The sequence below is a fragment of the Myripristis murdjan genome, chromosome 1 (genome assembly GCF_902150065.1).
Source record: "Myripristis murdjan chromosome 1, fMyrMur1.1, whole genome shotgun sequence".
Taxonomy (NCBI): Eukaryota; Metazoa; Chordata; class Actinopteri; order Holocentriformes; family Holocentridae; genus Myripristis; species Myripristis murdjan.
In genome coordinates this window covers 1,516,531-1,541,170 of record NC_043980.1, presented here as the reverse complement: position 1 = coordinate 1,541,170, position 24,640 = coordinate 1,516,531, and the positions used below count along the sequence as shown (strand labels likewise).

The 24,640-nt window shown below is 43.7% G+C and overlaps 1 protein-coding gene and 1 long non-coding RNA gene across 2 annotated transcripts; both read left to right on the top strand.

The window, feature by feature from the left end:
• Nucleotides 1-22,850, top strand: LOC115357012 (NLR family CARD domain-containing protein 3-like; the record flags this gene model as incomplete). The annotated part of the gene is made up of 7 exons (XM_030048338.1): nucleotides 1-223; nucleotides 2,521-4,321; nucleotides 4,499-4,672; nucleotides 19,481-19,654; nucleotides 19,806-19,979; nucleotides 20,142-20,188; nucleotides 22,324-22,850. Coding segments are annotated over 7 exons (3,120 nt in total), but the record flags the coding sequence as incomplete, so codon positions are not given.
• On the top strand, nucleotides 15,996-16,560 carry LOC115360260 (uncharacterized). Its single transcript, XR_003928328.1, has 3 exons — nucleotides 15,996-16,080; nucleotides 16,184-16,297; nucleotides 16,534-16,560. It is a non-coding gene; the product is annotated as an uncharacterized LOC115360260 (long non-coding RNA).
• Nucleotides 22,851-24,640: the final 1,790 nt, after the last annotated feature.

Sequence of the window (24,640 nt, the reverse complement as noted above, 5' to 3'; positions counted from 1 at the left end):
GAGGAGAACATCAACACCTTTGTGAAGAAGGAGCTGAAAAACCTGCAGAGGTCTCTGAGTCCAGATTACCCAGAATGCTCAGAGAGGCAGAGGGAGGATGAGGAGGTGTTGGACGGTGAGGAGGAAGAGCAGAGGAGGAGCAGCAGGGAGGCTTTTCTGCAGATCACACTGCACCTCCTGAGGAGAATGAAGCAGGAGGAGCTGGCTGAGCGTCTGTGGAGCAGTAAGAAGCTTTAACTCCTTTAACAGGATGGAAAGGAGGAATGATGGGAAAACTGAATGTTTGCATTTGTAACCTCTGCTGGAAATACAGACATTTCTAACACAAGAGCTCAGCAATCCCAGATTAGAAGGGAAATGAGCACAATTCTCATGGAGAACCTGGTTAAAATGTTGATTTGTTCATATTTGTGTAAAATGCTGAACACAAAGTTGATATGGAAAATGTTGTCTTTCACATTTGGCTGCAGACAGTCAGGACTGGTTTTTCCACCAGCAGCTATGAGCTAAATAGATGCCATGCAGCCACAACTCAGATACATTTACCAGCAAATATTCACATTTCTCTCATTAATGTGACATTCACTTTTTTTTTTTTTTTTTTTTATATTCATTAGTTGCATACATGCAACTAATAACGACAACCACAACAACAAACCTACATACATTTGTGAATTTCCCAGTTTGGGATCAATAAAGTATACCTATCTATCTATCTATACAGTAGCGACAGCAATAGCGACAGTGGCAGTAACAACAAAGAACAAAAACATGAACCAACCATGTGAGCAGGGAACAGGTAAAACAAAACACAACAAAAACAAGCAAAACAAATAAATAAATAAACAAACAAACAAAAAGAAAAGAATTTCAGGTGGATTACAGGATGGGTTTTGTTTGGTGTTACTGGTTCTTCCTGTCAATATGCCCACAATCATGTACATTTAAAATCCCCATTTTTTTTTTCCTTCCCTTCTCCTCCTGCCCTCCTCCTCGGTCCTCGGCTACATGCCTGTGTGGCATCAACTCACCGGCAACAGTGGAATTGAGCTGAGAATTGTTGAGTATATGTTATTGAATAGTTCGATTTGGTGATTTTGTAGAGCTGACTGTCTTTCAATTGATATGTGTTGTGTTAATAGATCAAGCTATTGTGAAATATTGACCTTTTTTCTGCTTTTCCAGTTTAGTAATATTGTTTTCTTGGCAACAGTTAGGGCTACAAGCAGGGGTGTTATGATTTGTTTTGACTGTGTATTAAGTGAATCTAGATTACCGAGTATACATATGGAGGGAGATAGTGGGATGTTGCAGCCAATGAATTGGGATAGTGTGGTGGTTACTTCTTTCCATAAATGCTGAATTAGTGGGCAGAGCCAGAGTGCATGGAGATAGTCATCTGTTGTGTTGAGTGTGCAATGAGTGCATATGTCTGAACCAGTTAATCCCATTAAATGCATTTTATGCTGTGTAATGTGTGTTCTGTGGATAATCTTGTATTGTATTAGTGTAATGTTGGTGTTCCTGGACATACTAAAGATGTTATTGCAGATGTTATTCCAAAATTGGTGATTGGTGTTGATGTTGGGGTCTTTTTCCCATTTGTTTATTGGAATATGATGTGTATCGTCATTGGAGGATATAAGTTTGTACAGTTTTGAGAGTGGTTTGTTTGATTTTGAGATTTTGTTGATACTGTCCAGTAGTGGCGGTTGTTCCAGGTGGGTGTTTGAGATGTCTATTTTTGTCTCAATTGTGTTTTTTAATTGGATATATTGTAAAAATTGTTGTTTCTCAATGCCATATTTGTCAATGAATTGTTGGAATGATAATAGAATATTACGGTCAAAAATGTGGTGTAGGTGTGTGATTCCTTTTTCTTTCCATTTGGTGTTCATTAGAAGGGATTTCTTTGCAGTGAGGTCTGGGTTGTTCCATATGGGTGTTTGGGTGGTGGGTGAAAATGTGGTGTTTTTTATTTTATTGATTTTCCACCAAGCTGTCAGAGTTGTGGTGATTGCAATGTTATTGAAGCAGTGTTTGATTATGTCACTGATAAATGATAGGTCTGTAATTGATATGTCTTGGCATTCTGTTTGTTCTATGTCAATCCATGGGTGGTGGTGATGGGTTGCATGGATCCATTTAATGAGGTGTTGTATCTGATTTGCCAAGTAGTAGTGATGAAAATTTAGTGCTTCTAAGCCTCCTTGATGTTTGGATTGCTGCAATGTGGCAAGTTTGATTCTGGGTTTTTCATTTTTCCAATAGAACGTTGTTGTTAGTGAGTCAAGTGTGTTAAACCATTTTGCTGTAGGTTGGATTGGGATCATTGTGAATAAGTAGTTAATTTTTGGTAATATCATCATCTTGATTGTGGCTATGCGTCCTATAATTGAGAGTGGTAGTGTCATCCATCGGTTTAAGTCATCTTGTATTGTTTTTAGAAGTGGAGTAAAGTTCAGGTGGAACAACTCTGTGACATTCACTTACTGATGTTTTTGTTGTTTGTTCATCCAGAAACTGCGGCTGCAGCGTGCCAACGTGAACTGAGATCTAAGCTGAAGAAGAAGTGTGAGTGTGTGTTTGAGGGGATTGCTAAAGCAGGAAACCCAACACTTCTGAATCAGATCTACACAGAGCTGTACATCACAGAGGGAGGGAGTGGAGAGCTCAATGAGGAACATGAGGTCAGATGGATTGAAACAGCAGCCAGGAAACCAGACAGACCAGAAACACCAATCACATGTGAGGACATCTTTAAACCTTTACCTGGAAGAGATGGACCAATCAGAGCAGTGATGACAAAGGGAGTGGCTGGCATTGGGAAAACAGTCTTAACACAGAAGTTCACTCTGGACTGGGCTGAACACAAAGCCAACCAGCATGTCCACTTCACATTTCCATTGACTTTCAGAGAGCTGAATCTGCTGAGAGGGAAAAAGTTGAGCTTGGTGGAACTTGTTCATCACTTCTTCACTGAGACCAAAGAAGCAGGAATCAGCAGGTTTGAGCAGTTCCAGGTTGTGTTGATCTTTGACGGTCTGGATGAGTGTCGACTTCCTCTGGACTTCAACAACAACCAGATCCTGACTGATGTTACAGAGTCCACCTCAGTGGACGTTCTGCTGACAAACCTCATCAAGGGGAACCTGCTTCCCTCTGCTCGCCTCTGGATAACCACACGACCTGCAGCGGCCAATCAGATCCCTCCTGAGTGCGTTGGCATGGTGACAGAGGTGAGAGGCTTCACTGACCCACAGAAGGAGGAATACTTCAGGAAGAGATTCAGAGATGAGGAGCAGGCCAGCAGAATCATCTCCCACATCAAGACGTCACGAAGCCTCCACATCATGTGCCACATCCCAGTCTTCTGCTGGATCACTGCTACAGTTCTGGAGGATGTGTTGAAAACCAGTGAGGGAGGAGACCTGCCCAAGACCCTGACTGAGATGTACATCCACTTCCTGCTGGTTCAGTCCAAAGTGCAGAACATCAAGTATCATGGGAGAGCTGAGACAGATCCACACTGGACTCCAGAGACCAGGGAGATGATCCTGTCTCTGGGAAAACTGGCTTTTGAGCAGCTGGAGAAAGGCAACCTGATCTTCTATGAAACAGACCTGGCAGAGTGTGGCATTGATATCAGAGCAGCCTCAGTGTACTCAGGAGTGTTCACACAGATCTTTAAAGAGGAGCGTGGGCTGTACCAGGACAAGGTTTTCTGCTTCGTCCATCTGAGCCTTCAGGAGTTTCTGGCTGCTCTTTATGTCTTTCTGGCCTTCATCAAGTCTGGAGTCAATCTGCTGTTACAACAACCAGCTTCCAGGTGGTCTGCACTGTTCAACAAGAAATCTGAACTAAAACCCCTCCTCCAGAGTGCTGTGGACAAGGCCTTACAGAGTCCAAATGGACACCTGGACTTGTTCCTGCGCTTCTTCCTGGGTCTTTCACTGCCGACCAATCAGACTCTCCTACAAGGCCTGATAACACAGACAGGAAGTGGCTCACAGACCAATCAGGAAACAGTCCAGTACATCAAGGAGAAGATCAGGGAGAATCCCTCTCCAGAGAGAAGCATCAACCTGTTCCACTGTCTGAATGAGCTGAATGACCATTCTCTAGTGGAGGAGATCCAACAGTACCTGAGATCAGGACGTCTCTCCACAGAGGAACTGTCCCCTGCTCAGTGGTCAGCTCTGGTCTTCATCTTACTGTCATCTCAAGAAGATCTTGAGGTGTTTGACCTGAAGAAATACTCTGCTTCAGAGGAGGCTCTTCTGAGGCTGCTGCCAGTGGTCAAAGCCTCCAGGAAATCTGTGTAGGTTCATAGAAAACTGGACATATTAAACACATGATGCTTTCTACTTTTGTGAACCAGTCTTCCTCTCACCCAACTTTACATAAAGAATATTTAAACACTGACTGTCAGAGCTCATATATGAATCACATTAGATACTAGAGACTAACATTTCCATGTCCATATATCTTTCCTCAGGCTGAGTGGCTGTAATCTGTCAGAGAGAAGCTGTGCAGCTCTGGCCTCGGTTCTCAGCTCCCAGTCCTCTAGTCTGAGAGAGCTGGACCTGAGTCACAACAATCTGCAGGATTCAGGAGTGAAGCGTCTCTCTGCTGGACTGGAGAGTCCACACTGCAGACTGGAGGCTCTCAGGTCAGGATTCCTCAACCTGCTCAACACATGACCAGTTCAGTCCTGATTTCCATGCAGCTTCATGTCACTGAACACATTCCTAAGCTGTGTAGGTTTTTGTGAAAACACAAAGCAGATGATGTGGTGGACTGATTGTGTTTGTGATGGTGTGCAGGCTGTCAGGCTGTCTGCTCACACAGGAAGGCTGTGCTTCTCTGGCCTCAGCTCTGAGCTCCAACCCCTCCCATCTGAGAGAGCTGGACCTGAGCTACAATCATCCAGGAGACTCAGGAGTGAAGCTGCTCTCTGCTGGACTGGAGGATCCAACCTGCAGACTGGAGGCTCTCAGGTATGGAGAGACACACACAATGTCTTCTAGAGGCCTGAGGAGTATTGTTTCATGTTGAATGGTGGATATGAGTGACGTGGTCTGCTAAATCCTTCATAGGGAAGGTTATTTACTGCCCATGTTTCCATCCTGAAAGAGAATCTGCTGCTCTGACTCTGTTTCTTCCTCCAGGGTGGACCATGGTGGAGAGCAGTGGTTGAAACCAGGCCTGAGGAAGTGTAAGTGTGGATTTAGTTTGATTCATCAACACAAAACCTTCAGCTGTTTAGATGGTGCAGCTGCAGTTTCTGCTCTTTGTTCTCAGCTGCTTTTACCTGCTGAACCAAACACAGACAGATCTGATGCTCCACTGCAAACATGATCACAGTTTCTCCATTAGATTTTTACACATTTCTCTCAAAACAGTTCAAGGTGCTAGAAATGAGTCAAATTTCATGTAATTATACAATCAAAAACTGATGCACTGCAATAACTTTTTTTGTATTTTTTTTTCTTTTCTTTTGTTTTGTTTTTGTTAGATTATGCATGAAACATTTTGTGTATGAAGTTTATACCAAGTGAACATAACTTGAAAATAATTATAACAGAGACATCTTCACATCTCTATAACGCCACACATGAAGTGCAAATGTAGTTTAGTGTGTAAATGGCTCTTCCAGATGTGAAGTGAATTTCCACAGCAGTTTGTGACGTCCATTCATTCAGATCCTGCTGTGAACGAAGAGGACGGCTGACAAAACGGGCTCTAGTTTCCTGGCGCAGTGCAAGGTGGCACAGTGAGGCGAACCCGCGCAGAGCGAGAGGTGGACGGTTTGCAAGTTTCGCAGATGGAGGTGCACCGAGATGGGAGTGGCGGCGCAGCAGGGGGAGGTGCCGACAGGTTCAGCTTGGCGCAGTGACAGTTTCGTGCCAAAAGGCTTCGCCGAGGTGCGCCAAAAGCTCGCCATCTGAAACTACGTCTACTTTCTGCGCAAGGCGGAGCGGAGCCGGCGCAGTGGAAGTTTGGCTGCCTGGCGCACATCACCAAAACCTCACAATCAGCACAAACGGTGCCAATCTCCTTTGATCTGACACCAGCTGTGACGAGACAGTTGATATGGAGATATATGTATGTGCTGATTGTGATCGTAGCATTGAATAGTGTTTTTTGTCGGTATTTATTGCATTGTTCATGTGTCTGACATTCCAGAAGCCTGCCTGTGAGGTTTTGGTAACGTATCCACACTGCGCGCCGGTATCTGCTCCGCGCCTGTCTCCTGAGCTCCGCTCTGCCTGCAGCAGCAGACCTCCATGTCAGCTGTGTAAACTTTCATTACGCCTTCACGCAGCGCATTTTAAAGGCGAGGACAGGGGCTCATTTGATTGGTTACATGTGAATCGGCTGTGTCAAACCCACTCCACGCCTTCTCTCCTCCCTTGCACCGGTAGGAGGGATGGCGGAGTACTTGCGCCACCGAGAACGGCGTGCCAAACTTGGAAAATCCGCCTGGCCACACCCAGTTGGCGAAGTGCATCTGCGCTACGCCCCCACCTCGCCTGGTCTACGAAACTAGAGCCCAACGTGTCATCATCAATGAGTTAATAAATCAATAATCAAACTGTGAATCAATCAGCAGATAATAACCACAGCAGGTCTGTTGTGTCTTGTTCTCTCCATCAGATTCCTGTGAACTCAAACTGGACACAAACACAGCACACAGACGCCTGGTCCTGTCTGACGACAACAGGAAGGTGACAGCAGTGGAAAAGAAGAAGCAGCCATATCCTGATCACCCAGAGAGGTTTGACTACTGGGAACAGATCCTGTGTAGTGATGGTCTGACTGGTCGCTGCTACTGGGAGGTCGAGTGGGAAGGATGGGTCTATATCACAGTGACTTACAGAGGAATCAGAAGGAGAGGAGACAGTTATGACTGTGCGCTTGGATATAATGAAAACTCCTGGAGTCTGACCTGCTCTGATGGAAGTTTCACTGCCTGGCACAATAACAGAACAACAGTCATCCCTGCCCCCTCCTCCTCTAACAGAGTGGCAGTGTATCTGGACTGGCCTGCTGGCTCTCTGTCCTTCTACAGCGTCTCCTCTGACACACTGATCCACCTCCACACCTTCAGCAGCACCTTCACTCAGCCTCTGTACCCGGGGTTTTGGGTTTCATATGGTTCCTCAGTGTCTCTGTGTCAGATCTGAGGAGTGAGAGTCGCGTCTTCACACTGCTGATCAGATACAGCTGCTGACATGACAGTTCACTGCAAAGACATTTTTATAAACTTACTGAACTATTTACAAGCAGAAAAAAAACCCTCAGGAACAATCAGAATCAGAATCAGAAATACTTTATTGATCCCTGATGGGAAACTGGGTCAGTTGCAGTTGCTCAACTTCTAAAGAGAAGAATTCAATTATAAGAAATTTAAAAACATGTGCCTTAGCATTTGTTAAAAAAAAAAAAAAAAAAGATTGTGCATCATGTGTAAATATGTGCATTAATCCTCCAAAATATTGCAGCAGTAAAGACATACATGCATCATGTGGTTGACATCAGCTGTGGTAACAGACTAAGCCTGACTGGGAAAGACTCGTCTTTTTTTTTCCACAAAGGAGTGATGTGACATGGAAACTGCTGCCAGTTTCTCCTGCTGACAGTTACCTCTGAAACTGTCAAGGTAAATAACATCCCTTAACTTATTTCTGACCAAAAGAAATGAAAAACGTCTTTTTAGAAGCAGCACAGGCACAACAAAAGCACAGAACATCACAACAGAAGCCTCCCCGACGTCAGCCAAAGCCTCCAGGCAGGGCTCCAGACTAACTTTTTCACAGGTAGCACTGGTGCCACCTAGCTTTTCATTTAGTAGCACCAAAAGAAATTAGGTAGCACCATATTTTTCTTTGTATAGCATATTAATGCATGACCTTATCATGTTGATGAAATTTAAAGATTAATAATGACCCAAACTTGTCTGCAAAATATTTTAATTTGAACTTTACGTTTCTCTGCAGCAGCAGTACAAAATAGATCATCTTCTTCATATAAACAAAACATAAAAATGAAAGTAGGGATGTCCCAATCACGTTTTTTTCCCCCGAGTCCGAGTCATTTGATTTTGAGTATCTGCCGATACCGAGTCCCGATCCGATACTTCTATAAAACCACGAAATGATATATTAATGATTGAACAAAAATGACATAATTATTTCACCTGAGGGTTGACAGAGTACTTTTTACTGTAACAATATGTTAAATTATTATTTGTTTTAACAATGTAAATTGCTTATCAAACAGACCTAACATTTCAGCTACCAATGAATGAGCAGTAGTATGCATGTGATAACATAGATCGAAAAATAAGCTGAAGTGATACCTCTTCTCTGAATAGACAAGCTAAGCCAGTGTGCTGCTGTTAGCCAGTGAAAATAGAGGAGTGGCACCTCTTCGCTTTGTTACACAATCTATGTCAGTGCGCTGCTGTAGCTGGAAAGTTTCTCTGCCTTTTCGATTCGGTTTCCGAGTCCAAAATTCTCTTGTCGCTTCTCTATTTTCAGACCCTCCAGCATCAACAGCCTCCTGACACATTCTTTTTCTTAAAATAATCAACGATAGACCGCTTCATCTTTTTTGTTTAGTTTTTTTTAGCGGGATCGTCGGTGATCATTCAGTGAGCGCGCTGCGTGTACATGTGCGTGGATGTCTGTGCACGTCACGCATTAAGACAGACAGGCGGAGACAGGGAGTGAGAGAGAGGAGAGATGGGAGTCGCAGGAATGAGCCAGAAAGTAGCCTAATATTTTTATTATCAACCACAACCATTACTGCACTAACATAGTCACGGGAGTGATGAGAGAAAAAAAAATGATTTTTTTTTTTCACTCGTCCTCCTGCAAGTAGCACCGACGCGACCTAATTAAATTTTAACTCGCACCTTTAAAAAATTACGTCGCACGCTGGAGCCCTGCCTCCAGGCCTCTTATGCGGTGTCTTTGCTCGTAGCTGAAGCCAAAAAACCATCAACCATCACTGAAGAGCTGCTCCTCCCAGCTGCTGCTGTACTGGCCCAGACCATGCTGGACAAAAACACAGCAGAGAAATTAAAAAGTGCACCTTTGTCAAATGACTGTTTGCAGCAGAACAGATGAAATGGGAACAGACATTGTCGCGCAAGTTGTGGGGAACCTTGGCGACTCTTTTTCACTCCAGCTGGATAAATCCACAGATGTCAGTGGAAACGCACAACTTGTTTATTTTACCTGAATATTGTTGAAGTTTGAAATGTTTTTGGGGCCTGTCTGGTCACCATTTTCACTACATTAGTTTGAATCTCTATGTTTTAGTGATGGAGAAGGAAACAAAGATCAGCAGGGTGATGTACAACTGTCTGTTTAATTTATATATTAATGAATTATATGTATCACCGTGGATTTCCTTTGTTAAGCAAATATTAGATGAATGCGGTTTTTCTTATGTTTGGTCAGACCAGAGATGTGATAACATTAAATGGCTGAAGATGGCAGTTGAGCAGAGGTTAAAGGATCAGTTTGTGTAGAAATGAACAACAGAATATGTCCTCATGTGATTTATATTGTGAATTTAAAGAGGTTTCTAAGTTTGAAAAATATTTACTCTGTGAAAATAAGAAGTAATTTTCGAACTTCTAATAATAGACTTCCTAAAATAACAGGTAGATACAAGGGTCTGGAAAGGAATGAAAGGTTTTGTAATCTGTGTAATGACGGCCACCTGGGAGATGAATATCATGTTTTGTTTGAATGTAAAAATTTAACCATGTCTGAGAACAGAAATAATTACTTGCCTAAATATTTTTTAAACCGCACATCTATGTTCAAATGTATAGCTTTACTGAAGACTGATATTTTAAGAACAATATGTAAATTGGGTGCTTTCTTGAATAATGTTTTGCCACTCTTTAAAAGATTGAGTGCAGGCTTGTTTTTTTCTGTTTTATCTGTTTATTTCGACCTGTGATGACTCATTCTGACTGTTCATCATTCATTTTGTAGGCTATTTTGTCTTGTTTGTACTCCATACCACAATTGTGGTGAAGAGTTAATAAATATGACAATGACTATGACTAAGATTTGCCATGAATTTAGAGATGAATGATTAAGATTTTAAATGTTTAAAATCATTTTCTTTTCAAATGTTTGAAAACTGAAAGTGTTTTTCAGTACCAAAGTTTAATAAACCAGACACTGATGGCACAGTGCTGTGTTTTACCACTTTTTCCAACCAAAAACGCTCTGCTCTGGTTAGAGGGAACTGAAAACATATTTCATAGGGGGGACATCGCTGCTCTGGAGGTATCTACAGGGTCGCTGTACTGACGGATCAGCACTCAGAGCTGAAGGTGGCGGTAGTGCACCAATAGACTGGATAACACCGCAGTAGAAGAAGACGAAGCAGCAGCAGCAGCAGAAGAAGAAGGTAGGAGCACGAGGAGAGCGAATTTTGAAAACTCATGGCGCAAAAAAAAAACGCAAAATCATGGCTGGTTGACAAAATTACAGACGAGAAAGGATCAGAGAGATTAGTATAACCCTCATCAAAGTAAATAAATTTAAAACTAGGAATTACTGCTAAAGCAATATTAGTGCTAGCACGCCCCAAAATAAATAAATAAATAAATACTTAAATGCATGAATTAATAAATAAATAAATAAACTGATGCAGAGCCAAAAACTTTAAGACAACAATCCAATAGTGGAACAGGATTTGGACTGTGGACCGCCCCGACGGAGCCACGCCACGCATTCGACTGTGGGACTGCCAGACTGCCCGGACGGAGCCATGCCACGCATGCGGTCAGCCAGCCGGAGGACTTACACCAGGACGTCGCCAGAATATTACTCATAGACTGTTTAGAGGAGAGACTGTTAACTTGGACACTTATGCCAGTGTTTTATTGTTTTGCCTTAAGCCAGCAGCTGTGCTATATTTTTTTTATTCTTCAACTTTTTAATTGCCCAATCTACCTTGTTAATAAATTATTGTATACATAGTTTCATCTCTGCTTCTTGTGTCTGTGTGGTGTGGCCAGGGGATTTTGCTAAATCAGTACAACCTTGTGACATATGCATGCAGGATATGGCATTGTGCAGCTGAACCCTGATGGTTCATTCACCACTGTTCAGACATTCTGTGTGACCCAGCCCTGTTCAGCCCAGGTAGCAGAGTTGAAGGCGTTAACAGCAGCATGTCAGTTGGCAGCAGGTAAGAAACTGAATGTTTACACTAACTCAGACTATGCATTTGGTGTGTGCCATTTCTTTGGTAACATATGGAAACAGAGAGGGTTCCGCAGGTCAGATGGCACTCAAATCAAGCACGGTGAAATCATCTCTAATCTGCTGAGAGCTCTTCAGTTGCCCTCAGCAGTGGCTGTCCTGAGGTGTCGTGCTCATCAAAAAGACACCTCTCTCATCACACAAGGTAACAATTTGGCAGACGAAGCAGCAAAAAAGGTGGCAGTGCAACAGCCCCATCAGGCTAATGAGGCAGATACAACGACGGCACTGCAACTGTCCGTCATGTGTCCTATCTTAGTTGAAGCTGATTTGGCTCCCTTAATGTCCATGACACCATTAATTCAAGCCCAGGCCAGGGCCTCACCAGAAGAACAATCAGTTTGGATCAAAAGGGGTGCGATCAAAAACATTCTGGATGGCCCACAGCAGGGTCTTTGGCGGGGTAACCAAGGACATTTTGTTCTACCCATTGCATTGTTGCGCTTTGCAATTCAGAATGCGCATGGTCGAGACCATTGTGCAAGGGGGGAGGTTATAAGGCGTTTGCAAACAGTGTGGTGGTCGCCACAGTGTTGCATGAGTGTGATGTGTGTGCTGAGTACAACACCAGGAAAGCCTTTTCAGCCCTCATTGCGTACATTCCTCCGCCGGATGGACCATTCAGACATCTAATGATTGACTACATAGACATGACTCAAAGAATTGGAAAACTGAGGTATGTCTTGGTGGTTGTTTGCCGGTTCAGTAGGTGGATAGAAGCATCCCCTACAAGCAGTCCAGATGCTAGCTGAATAGCTAAGTTTTTGTGTAGGGAAGTCTTCCCGAGATTTGGCATCCCAGACACCCTCAGCTCTGATAATGGACCACATTTTGTTGCAGCAATGTTCCAAGCGACGCTGAAAATGCTTGGAATCAAGCAGAAGTTTGGTTGTGTGTATCATCCACAGTCACAAGGACAAGTTGAAAGAGCTAACAAGACCTTGAAAGAAAAGCTAGCCAAAATAATAGCAGATATAGTGGAAGGAAGGAAGTTGAACTGGGTGCAAGCTTTGCCATTGGCTCTGATGTCTATGAGAATGAGTATTAACAGGCTTACGCATGTAACACCGCATGAAATGCTCATGGGTCGGCCCATGCCTGTGCCTTATCTCAGAGGTCCCTACGAGGGCCCAGCGCTTCAGCAATTGGAAGGTGATCTGCAAAGCTACCTCCAACATCTGACCCATATCCATAAAGAAATATTTTCACAGGTGAAAGGAACCACAGAGGAACGGGACGCTGAAATCTCAGGGGAAAAGCAGACAATCAAGCCAGGCGACCTTGAGTACATCCGTGTCTTCAAGAGAAAAAGTCTGGAACCCAGGCGGGAAAGACCGTACAAGGTTGTCTTAGCTACCCCACTGCACTCAAAGTTGAAGGTAAAACTTTTTGGTACCATCATTGCTGCAAAGCAGAAGATCCAGGGAAAACTCTGGCAGCTCCAGCTAACAAGCAGGAAGGGGATGACAATGCCACCCCACCAGAACCAGAACAGGCCCAATCTGGGGACAACGAGGTCACTCTGCAGGAAATGGAACAAGATACCGAAGGGGACGGAGACTCCTCCCCGCAGAGACTTAGGAGGTCACCATGGTTGACAGCGCTAGGTTCTCCTAGTAATGGGGTTGCCAAACTATCCACAGAAGAAGACCATCCAGTTACAGCAGCAGAAAGAGCGGAAGGGCAGGAAGGAGAAGAGTAGCATCAGGGTTTAAGACCCGGCTAACACATAAAATTATCATGCATTGCTTACGTTGCGGTTCATTAGACCATGATGCTAATTATCTATTTTGTCCAGCAAGACTAATAAAATGTAATGAATGTGATTGGAAAGGCCATTACCTAAAAATGTTCATGAAACTCAAAAGGCCAAGAACACCAGAACCATGGAAAATGTCCATAAGATTTTTAACTGGCATCGCAAAATGGGGCCTAATTTCTGGCCTGCAAAGAAAATGCAGCCCAAACGTAATGAATGTTTGAGACAGACATGCTCATTACAGTTGCACCCACTGATCAAAGTAGCATGGACCAGATGCAAATATAGGCCTATGTCATCATTTTCTATAGGCACCTGGCTAACAGTTTTAATAGATAATCTATCTATTTGCACACATATCTTAACTAAATTCCCTTGTACTGAAATACCAATTCTATTCAAACCTCAATCACCTCATCGTTATGTGATGAGTAGATTCTCATGCCCAGTCTCTAGTTTAGCCACACCCTGCAATCACTGATTGTCTGCAGGTGAGCCCAATCACTCCGAGCTCTCAAAGGTGGCTGTGAGCAGCCAGCAGCAGGGTTTGCCTCACTGACTCCACACTTGAGGGACACAGATTCCAACTGAGGTACACATTTGTGTGGCTTGTGTGATTGTGTTGTTGGGGGCTTGCCTTAATGCGTGCATCATCTGTGCAGGTGGTTGCAGGAATGGGAGCTGCTTGAAAGCATAGGTGTGTGCCAGATCCCCCTTGGATAAATGGTTTGGTCATAAAGCTTGCAGGCCCCAGGTATGTTTAAGTTATTTTTGTTATGTTTTGTTTAATACTTTTACATTTGATATTTTAACCATTACAGTTGTGTTTATTGGAACAGGGAAAGGATGCCGGCCATGATTTAGTTGTTGCTGTTTTTATAGGAGCGCTGGCCACTGCTGTTTTTGCCCCTTCACAGAATTTTGTGTATGGTTATTGTGTTTATTGTGGATTAATTTTTGGTATTTGCTTCTGTCAATTTATTGGTTTTGTTGTTTTTGTTTTATAAAAAAAAAACAACTTTGTGGGGTTTTGTTAGTGTCAGTACAGGTGGGTTGTCGTATGCTTGCAGGTAGTGGGTCACTGGGTGGAGGGTCTCTGTCTCCCTTTTTTTTGGGTCTTATTTGCATGTTTGAGTGTTGTGTATTTTAATTCTTGTGTTCTTTTGTTTTGCAGTGAGTGTGTGATCTCCTTCCCTCTCCCGTACCTGGTGGTGGTGGTGACTCGTCCTCTCCCTCACTCCCCACTCCTGTAGGCTCCTTGTTAATTCCCCCCTTCCTGTACTGGTACTCCTTTACCTGTAGCTTTACCTTTTTAGCACAGTATAAATATATACATATATTTTTGATAATAAATTGTATATTTTTAAATAGGTTTAGTCTTGTGAATTCTTGAAATCTAAAAGTAGACTGGTACATAAATAAAATCAAGGTCAAAACTGGAAACTCACGTCTCTGCTTCCCTTTTTTCTTTGTACTATAAGAAAGGGGGTAAATTGTGAAAGGGGGTATTCTCTAGGTGAAAGTCCTAGAGTGGCGTTGTCACCTTTGTCATCAGGGCTTACAGTTGCCCTTGTCACAGTTACCGGTCTTGGGATGAAAAAGGGGTGGTTTTTTCTTTTCTTTTCTTTTTTGTCTTTTTTGGGCTTTGACAGAGACATTTTGATGCTTGAAATGTAACGTGAGATAGCATATGCCACGTTAGGGTTAGTCTAAAAAAAAAGCTCAGCATAGATACAGTATATTATACGTCTATGGCTCAGAAATATGTACCTGTTTTTCAAGTATTGTGTGGCGGGCCACAGAAAAATGCTGGGATGTGGCTCTGACGTTTCCACACTGTGACACTGAAGTCATGAGGAAGTGACTGCAGCCTCGAAGCAACAGGAGAAGCAGCGGCGTCTTCTCTCTCTGGGTTTCCTCTCCACATGAAGCTGGAAAGTCTCTTGGAGTTGATGTGGATGTGATTCAGCAGGTAAAGACCCGACCAGGGATCAGTACAGATGTTTGTGTCTCACAGCTGGAAGACTGCAGAGCAGACTGGGAGCACAAGATGGTGGGAGGGTCTGTCAACATGGGATTTATATGTTTTACTGATCTAATTAATTATTGTACTATTATTTTCAGCACTGATGTCTAACACTGAAGACAAACTTTGTCTAAAATGTTTTACTTGACTCTTGTTTTTAATGGTAAAGTCAGTGTCAGGTAGATTGTAATCTGAACACACCTCATGGATCAAATATGTTGTAGAGCCAGTTTGAGAGCTTGTAGAGGCTTGACTGAAGTTTCCTTTTTCTACTGTTGACTCACCATGTTTATCAATTATTTCACCTGTTTTACTTTTATTTTTATTTTTTCTTACATTGCTATCAGCGAGCATTCAATACTGGCCCTTTGACACATGAGTAAATTAACTTTTCTTTAAAAAAAAAAAAAAAAGACAAACAAAAAAGAAGAATAGTAACAGAATTATTATAGGAAAATCAGAAAAAAATGAGTAAAACAAATAAACATTCTTATACCTATTACAAATACACATTTAAATTTATCTCCAAATTCTCTTCAGAAAATAAAAAGCAAAAATGCAGTGAATGTTGCTGAGAGGCTGAAATGAGAGCTTTGTATACGTCAGTAGTTTCCAGTCCATGTGTGAAGAGTCCCAGAGGATTCAAAGTCCTCTGTAGATGAAGCTGCTCAGTGGGTTTGATGTAAAGGGCGGCTGCTCTGAGTGTTACGTCCACTCTGTATATGTGACATGGTGCTGACAGGAAGACAGCACACATCCTGTCATGGAAAGCTTGTTGTCATCAATCAGCCGCTGTGTTTGTGTCAAGGTGTCGGCTCGACTATGGATGTGTGTGAGGAGAGAGAGGAGGGGCTCCTTGCCTCTAAGAGACCTGGACCTGGACCTGGACCTGAACCTGGACCTGGACCTGAGCCCAGCTGTGTGTCCATGAGGAGTGACCGGTCTATGGATGAACCTATTAAATTTAAAGATAGAGATGCTTCTGAGAATACGTAAGTCATTATTATGTGAGTATGTTAGTGTTCCTAAGAAAGTAAAACAGTGTTGTTCATAGAGACACAGATCCCTTCACTGTGTTCATGATGTTTCTATCAGGATCCAGCAGGAGAGACCAGACTCCCCTGGACCCAGCTGTGTGTCCTTCAAGAGCGACCGGTCTATGGATCAACTTATTGACTTCAAAGGCACACAGCCCTCTGCTGATGATGGGTAATTATTTAAAGATCCAGAATCTGTTCGGCCCCTCAGACTCTGTTGACTGAGTTTCCTCTTTCAAAACATCACATCCAATAATCAGAGCAGCTTCTAACATGGAGTTCATTTTGTGTTTCTGCCAGGATTCATCCTGACAGAGCACAACACCTTTAATCGTGTGTGTGTGTGTGTGTGTGTGTGTGTGTGTGTGTGTGTGTGTGTGTGTGTGTGTGTGTGTGTGTCCTCCTCAGAGTCCAGCAGCAGAGCTCAGAGGTTCCCAGTGGTCAGTCTGCCCAGGAGCATCAAACACACCTGGCCTCCATATTTCTGGTGTGTAAATGCAGCGATATGACACCAGAGCGAGTGCTGTTCTACTGAACATCAGCTCTCATGGAACGCCTCTTGTCCAATCAGATTGCTCCACTGGCACTAACAGTTGTAGAATCAACAACAACGTCCAAACTGAGCAGCAGCTCAGCTCATAATCGTCTCCATGCTGCACTTTGGACTTTCAGGCTCTTCAACCTGGATCTGATTTGGTGTTTTGGGTCCAAATTTGAAAATGGAACTTGAATTCTTTGATTTTTCTGTTGCAGCTGCTGGAGGAGAACATCAACACCTTTGTGAAGAAGGAGCTGAAAACCCTGCAGAGGTCTCTGAGTCCAGATTACCCAGAATGCTCAGAGAGGCAGAGGGAGGATGAGGAGGTGTTGGACGGTGAGGAGGAAGAGCAGAGGAGGAGCAGCAGGGAGGCTTTTCTGCAGATCACACTGCACCTCCTGAGGAGAATGAAGCAGGAGGAGCTGGCTGAGCGTCTGTGGAGCAGTAAGAGGCTTTTAACTCCTTTAACAGGATGGAGAGGAGGAAAGATGGGAAAACTGAATGTTTGCATTTGTAACCTCGGATGGAAATACAGACATTTCTAAAACAAGAGCTCAGCAATCCCACATTGGAAGGGAAATGAACACAATCCTCATGGAGAACCTGGTTAAATTGTTGATTTGTTCATATTTGTGTCAAAAGCTGAACACAAAGTGGACATAGAAAATGTTGTCTTTCACATTTGGCTGCAGACAGTCAGGACTGGTTTTTCCACCAGCAGCTATGAGCTAAATGGATGCCATGCAGCCACAACTCAGATACATTTAGCAGCAAATATTCACATTTCTCTCATTAATGTGACATTCACTTACTGATGTTTTTGTTGTTTGTTCATTCAGAAACTGAGGCTGCAGCGTGCCAACGTGAACTCAGATCTAAGCTGAAGAAGAAGTGTGAGTGTGTGTTTGAGGGGATTGCTAAAGCAGGAAACCCAACACTTCTGAATCAGATCTACACAGAGCTGTACATCACAGAGGGAGGGAGTGGAGAGCTCAATGAGGAACATGAGGTCAGATGGATTGAAACAGCATCCAGGAAACCAGACACACCAGAAACACCAATCACATGTGAGGACATCTTTAAACCTTTACCTGGAAGAGATGGACCAATCAGGACAGTGATGACAAAGGGAGTGGCTGGCATTGGGAAAACAGTCTTAACACAGAAGTTCACTCTGGACTGGGCTGAGCACAAAGCCAACCAGCATGTCCACTTCACATTTCCATTCACTTTCAGAGAGCTGAATCTGCTGAGAGGGAAAAAGTTGAGCTTGGTGGAACTTGTTCATCACTTCTTCACTGAGACCAAAGAAGCAGGAATCAGCAGGTTTGAGCAGTTCCAGGTTGTGTTGATCTTTGACGGTCTGGATGAGTGTCGACTTCCTCTGGACTTCAACAACAACCAGATCCTGACTGATGTTACAGAGTCCACCTCAGTGGACGTTCTGCTGACAAACCTCATCAAGGGGAAGCTCCTTCCCTCTGCTCGCCTCTGGATAACCACACGACCCGCAGCAGCCAATCAGATCCCTCCAGAGTGCGTTGGCATGGTGACGGAGGTGAGAGGCTTCACTGGCCCACAGAAGGAGGAATACTTCAGGAAGAGATTCAGAGACGAGGAGCAGGCCAGCAGAATCATCTCCCACATCAAGACATCACGAAGCCTCCACATCATGTGCCACATCCCAGTCTTCTGCTGGATCACTGCTACAGTTCTGGAGGACGTGTGGAAAACCAGTGAGGGAGGAGACCTGCCCAAGACCCTGACTGAGATGTACATCCACTTCCTGCTGGTTCAGTCCAAAGTGCAGAACCTCAAGTATCATGGGAGAGCTGAGACAGATCCACTCTGGACTCCAGAGACCAGGGAGATGATCCAGTCTCTGGGAAAACTGGCTTTTGAGCAGCTGGAGAAAGGCAACCTGATCTTCTATGAAGCAGACCTGGCAGAGTGTGGCATTGATATCAGAGCAGCCTCAGTGTACTCAGGAGTGTTCACACAGATCTTTAAAGAGGAGCGTGGGCTGCACCAGGACAAGGTTTTCTGCTTCATCCATCTGAGCCTTCAGGAGTTTCTGGCTGCTCTTTATGTCTTTTTGACCTTCATCAACTCTGGAGTCAATCTGCTGTTCCAGCAATCAGCCTCCTGCTGGTCTGCACTGTTCAACAAGAAATCTAAACTAAAACTTCTCCTCCAGAGTGCTGTGGACAAGGCCTTACAGAGTCCAAATGGACACCTGGACTTGTTCCTGCGCTTCCTCCTGGGTCTTTCACTGCCGGCCAATCAGACTCTCCTACGAGGCTTGATGACACAGACAGGAAGTGGCTCACAGACCAATCAGAAAACAGTCATGTTCATCAAGGAGAAGATCAGGGAGAGTTCCTCTCCAGAGAGAAGCATCAACCTGTTCCACTGTCTGAATGAGCTGAATGACCATTCTCTAGTGGTGGAGATCCAACAGTACCTGAGATCAGGACATCTCTCCACAGAGGAACTGTCCCCTGCTCAGTGGTCAGCTCTGGTCTTCATCTTACTGTCATCTCAAGAAGATCTGGAGGTGTTTGACCTGAAGAAATACTCTGCTTCAGAGGAGGCTCTTCTGAGGCTGCTGCCAGTGGTCAAAGCCTCCAGGAAATCTGTGTAGGTTCATAGAAAACTGGACATATTAAACACATGATGCTTTCTACTTTTGTGAACCAGTCTTCCTCTCACCCAACTTTACATACAGAATATTTAAACACTGACTGTCAGAGCTCATATATGAATCACATTAGATACTAGAGACTAACATTTCCATGTCCATATATCTTTCCTCAGGCTGAGTGGCTGTAATCTGTCAGAGAGAAGCTGTGCAGCTCTGGCCTCGGTTCTCAGCTCCCAGTCCTCTAGTCTGAGAGAGCTGGACCTGAGTCACAACAATCTGCAGGATTCAGGAGTGAAGCGTCTCTCTGCTGGACTGGAGAGTCCACACTGCAGACTGGAGGCTCTCAGGTCAGGATTCCTCAACCTGCTCAACACATGACCAGTTCAGTCCTGATTTCCATGCAGCTTCATGTCACTCAACACATTGGGTAGGGTAGGTTTTTGTGAAAACACAAAGCAGATGATGTGGTGGACTGATTGTGTTTGTGATGGTGTGCAGGCTGTCAGGCTGTCTGCTCACACAGGAAGGCTGTGCTTCTCTGGCCTCAGCTCTGAGCTCCAACCCCTCCCATCTGAGAGAGCTGGACCTGAGCTACAATCATCCAGGAGACTCAGGAGTGAAGCTGCTCTCTGCTGGACTGGAGGATCCAACCTGGAGACTGGAGGTTCTCAGGTATGGAGAGACACACACAATGTCTTACAGAGGGCTGAGGAATATTGTTTCATGGTTTATGGTGTATTTGAGTGATGTGGTCTGCTAAATCCTTCATATGGAAGGTTATTTACTGAGAGAATCAAAGAGAATCTGCTGGTCTGACTCTGTTTCTTCCTCCAGGGTGGACCATTGTGGAGAGGAATGGTTGATACCAGGTGTGAGGAAGTGTAAGTGTGGATTTAGTTTGATTCATCAACACAAAACCTTCAGCTGTTTAGATGGTGCAGCTGCAGTTTCTGCTGTTTGTTCTCAGCTGTTTTTACCTGCTGAACCAAACACAAACAGATCTGATGCTCCACTGCAAACATCATCACAGTTTCTCAATTAGATTTTTATACATTTGTCTCAAAACAGTTGTAGTTTTTGCAAGATTATGCATGAAGCATTTTGTGTATGTAGTTTATATCAAGGGAATATAACTTGAAAACTATAGCTGCTGTGCAGCAATGGTCGGGGCCGGGCATTTTTTGGCACTTCTGAGTAACAAGTAGAGAATAGGAAGATAGCATTCTTCATCAGTTGAGGTTTGAACTCACAGTTTTTGGCATGACAGACAATGCTCTGTCTCACTGAGCTAACTGGCAAGTGTTAATTCATGTGAGGCTTCACAAAATGACTAAGCCAGTCATTTGACAGCAGCCGCCTATGCATGGAAAGGCAAATTTCAAACCACTGTAAAAAAAAAAAAAAATCAGTCATCAAGACAAAAATCTGAAAATACACATCTTGCATCTAGACAGCATGGAGATTTTGGTAATTTGTTTTTAACAATGACTGATTTGCTCCATAAGTGGAGAAACTGATGTTTAAGTGTAAAGGGTACAAAGGTTTCTTCAGTTTTGGGGCTACGTTTTGGTGAAAGTTGTGAAGCTGTAGCACAGTGGTCCCCAAACTACGGCCCGCCTCCACATTAGGCCCGGGCCGCCCGGCTCTCTGAATAATACCAGAGACACATTGTGATTTTTTTTTTTCAGTCTGGCCACGCGATCGAGACTAATACACGCATAGAACGTGACAGCCTACTGGAACCTACAAAAGGATTATAAGGAAGGAACACAAGAACTTTGAGAGACTGCTCATATGAGTCATTTAAGCAGTGGCGGTTCTGCCTATGTTGCCGCTCTAGGCGAAATTACTGGCTTGCGCCCTTTCATGTTACTAATCCAACCGGGGCAGCATCAGTCGGCATCAGGCGAGCCGGCACTGGCCGGCATTAAGCCGCTCACCTGTCAGATCCAGCAGACCAGACCGGGTGGGCGCGGTACCGGCCGGTGCCGCGGCCGGCCCGCCTGATGCCGACTGATGGTACTGATGGCATGTGCGGGTCAATACGGTAGTCTAGAAAACTGGCGATTTTTTTTCTCATGCGCCCCCAAGTAGATTGCGCCCTGGGCAGTTGCCCACACTGCCCATAGCAAAAACCGTCCCTGCATTTAAGTAAGAGATTCTGCTCTGACAACTAAGCTGAACTTTTACCTGTTAAGATTGTGCACGGCACAACAGAAAGTTAATGTTCCATGGACTTTTTTTTTTCTGTGAAGAACCCAGAGAGGGTTATTTGATTTTTATTGATTTCATTAATAGTGTAATTTATTTCATTAATAGTGTTATTATTTATTTCCTGAGTTTTTTTTTTTCTGTGAAGATCCCGGAAAGGGTTATTAATATTTGGTTATGTGTGGCTTTCTGGAAAACAATCAATGTTTACATTTAGGCACCCCTGCGATCGTCACACTTTTTCTGTTACAAACTGACCCCGGCCCCCCATCAGAGAAGGGAAAAGTTATGTGGCCCTCACAGGAAAAAGTTTGGGGACCCCTGCTGTAGCACATATGGTTGATTTGTTATGAATTTTCAAAGTTTTGAAATTTAGAGGCTTGCTATAGCGCCACCAGCAGGACTATTGGCTTGTGTTTGCAGCTGAGGTAATCTGGCATGGGACTGGACCTTTGTGCAAAGTTTGTTGATTTGTCACGCATGGGAAGTAGGACTTCCTCGGAAGAAAAAAGAAAGAAAGAAAGAAAGAAAGAAAGAAAGAAAGAAAGAAAGGAGGAAGAAGAAGAAGAAGAAGAAGAAGAAACAGGAATACAAGAGGGACCTGGCAGCTTAGGTTGCCCGGCTCCTAATAATAAAAACTAGTTTTAAAAAAACAGTCACGGGCACACATACACTCCCCATTCCAATATTGCACAGCTGACACAACGTGTCTACATCAATGAGTTAACAAATCAATAATCAAACTGTTAATAAATCAGCAGATAATAACCACAGCAGGTCTGTTGTGTCTTGTTCTCTCCATCAGATTCCTGTGAACTCAAACTGGACAAAAACACAGCAAACAGACTCCTCGTCCTGTCTGAGGACAACAGGAAGGTGACAGCAGTGGAAGAGGAGCAGCCATATCCTGATCACCCAGAGAGGTTTGACTACTGGAGACAGATCCTGTGTAGAGATGGTCTGACTGGTCGCTACTACTGGGAGGTCGAGTGGAGAGGAAGGGTTAATATAGCAGTGACTTACAGAGGAATCAGAAGGAGAGGAGGCAGTGCTGCCTGTGGTCTTGGATGTAATGAAAACTCCTGGAATCTGTTCTGCACTGATGAAAGTTTCACTGCCAGTCACAATAACAGAGACACAGTCATCCCTGCCCCCTCCTCCTCTAACAGAGTGGGAGTGTATCTGGACTGGCCTGCTGGCTCTCTGTCCTTCTACAGCGTTTCCTCTGACACACTGATCCACCTCCACACCTTCAGCAGCACCTTCACTCAGCCTCTGTACCCGGGCTTTGGGGTTGGGTTTGGTTCCTCAGTGTCTCTGTGTCAGATCTGAGGACTGAGAGTCACGTCTTCACACTGCTGATCAGAGACAGCTGCTGACATGACAGTTCACTGCAAAGACATTTTCATAAACTTATTGAACTGTTTACAAGCAGAAAAAATCATCAGGAACAATCAGAATCAGAAATACTTTATTGATCACTGAGGGGAAACTGGGTCAGTTGCAGTTGCTCAACTTCTCAAGACAAGAATTCAATTATAAGAAATAGAAAAACTTGTGCCTTAGCATTTGTTAAAAAAAAAGATTGTGCATCATGTGTAAATATGTGCATTAATCCTCCAAAAATTTCCAGCAGTAAAGACATACATGCATCATATGATTGACATCAGCTGTGTTAACAGATTAAGCCTGACTGGGAAAGACTCGTCTTTTTTTTTTTTTCCACACAGAAGCAATGTGACGTGGAAACTGCTGACAGTTACCTGTGAAACTGTCAAGGTAAATAACATCCCTTAACTTATGTCTGACCAAAAGAAATGAAAAACGTCTTTTTAGAAGCAGCACAGGCACAACAAAAGCACAGAACATCACAACAAAAGCCTCCCTGACGTCAGCCAAAGCCTCCAGGCCTCTTATGCGGTGTCTTTGCTCGTAGCTGAAACCAAAAAACCATCAACCATCACTGAAGAGCTGCTCCTTCCAGCTGCTGCTGTACTGGCCCAGACCAAGCTGGACAAAAACACAGCAGAGAAATTAAAAAGTGCACCTTTGTCAAATGACTGTTTGCAGCAGAACAGATGAAATGGGAACAGACATTGTCGAGCAAGTTGTGGGGAACCTTGGCGACTCTTTTTCACTCCAGCTGGATGAATCCACAGATGTCAGTGGAAACGCACAACTTGTTGCTTTTGTGAATATTGTTGAAGTTTGAAATGTTTTTGGGGCCTGTCTGGTCACCATTTTCACTACATTAAGTTCAAGACCTTTATTTGTCCCTGAGGGGCAATTGATTCTGCCGCAGTAGCCGTAAAAAACAGCACAACAACAACAACAACAACCATAATGACAACAACAGAGTGAACCACAAGGCAGACAATCACATAAAATCAGTAGTAGCCTAAATAAATAAAATTTAAAAAAATGCATACTTGAATAAAATGGGAACTAAAGATGATGCTACCTGTACTGTACAGAGTTGAGCAGTGAGATGGTGGAGGGCATGAAGGAGAATTTGTATCTGTTAGTTTTGGCTAAAGGTTGTCTGAGGCGGGAACCAGAGGGAAGGAACTTAAATTCTGAATGCAGGGGGTGAGTGCTGTCGGACATGATGGATTTGGCCTTGTACAGTTCTGAGAGGATTTTTTGCTGGGTACCAGTGATTTCACTGCTGACCTTTGCAGACCAACAAATGAATGAAAAGGTGAAAACAGACTCAATAAAAGATTTGTAAAACATTGTCATCAGAGATCTGTCAACCTGGAACCTGGCTAACTTCCTCAGACAGAATAGAATCAGTATCATTAATCAGCATGTTAGTGTTCTTTTCAAAAGTCAGTTTGTCATTGATAATGACACAAAGGTACTTGAGTCCACAGTTTCAACCATTTCTCCATTGACTGTTGTGTTTACAGCGGCAGGGTGGTTGCGTCTAAAATCAATACACATGTCCTTGGTTTTTGTGACATTTAGCTCTAAAAAGGCTTCACTGCACCAATAGAAAAAAATAATTTAAAACAGGGCCATGGGACATTTCAGTGTCATTTAACAGGCTCACAATAACTGTATCATCTGCAAAGTTCACAATGTGATGGTTGTCAAATTTACAGCAGCAGTCATTTGTG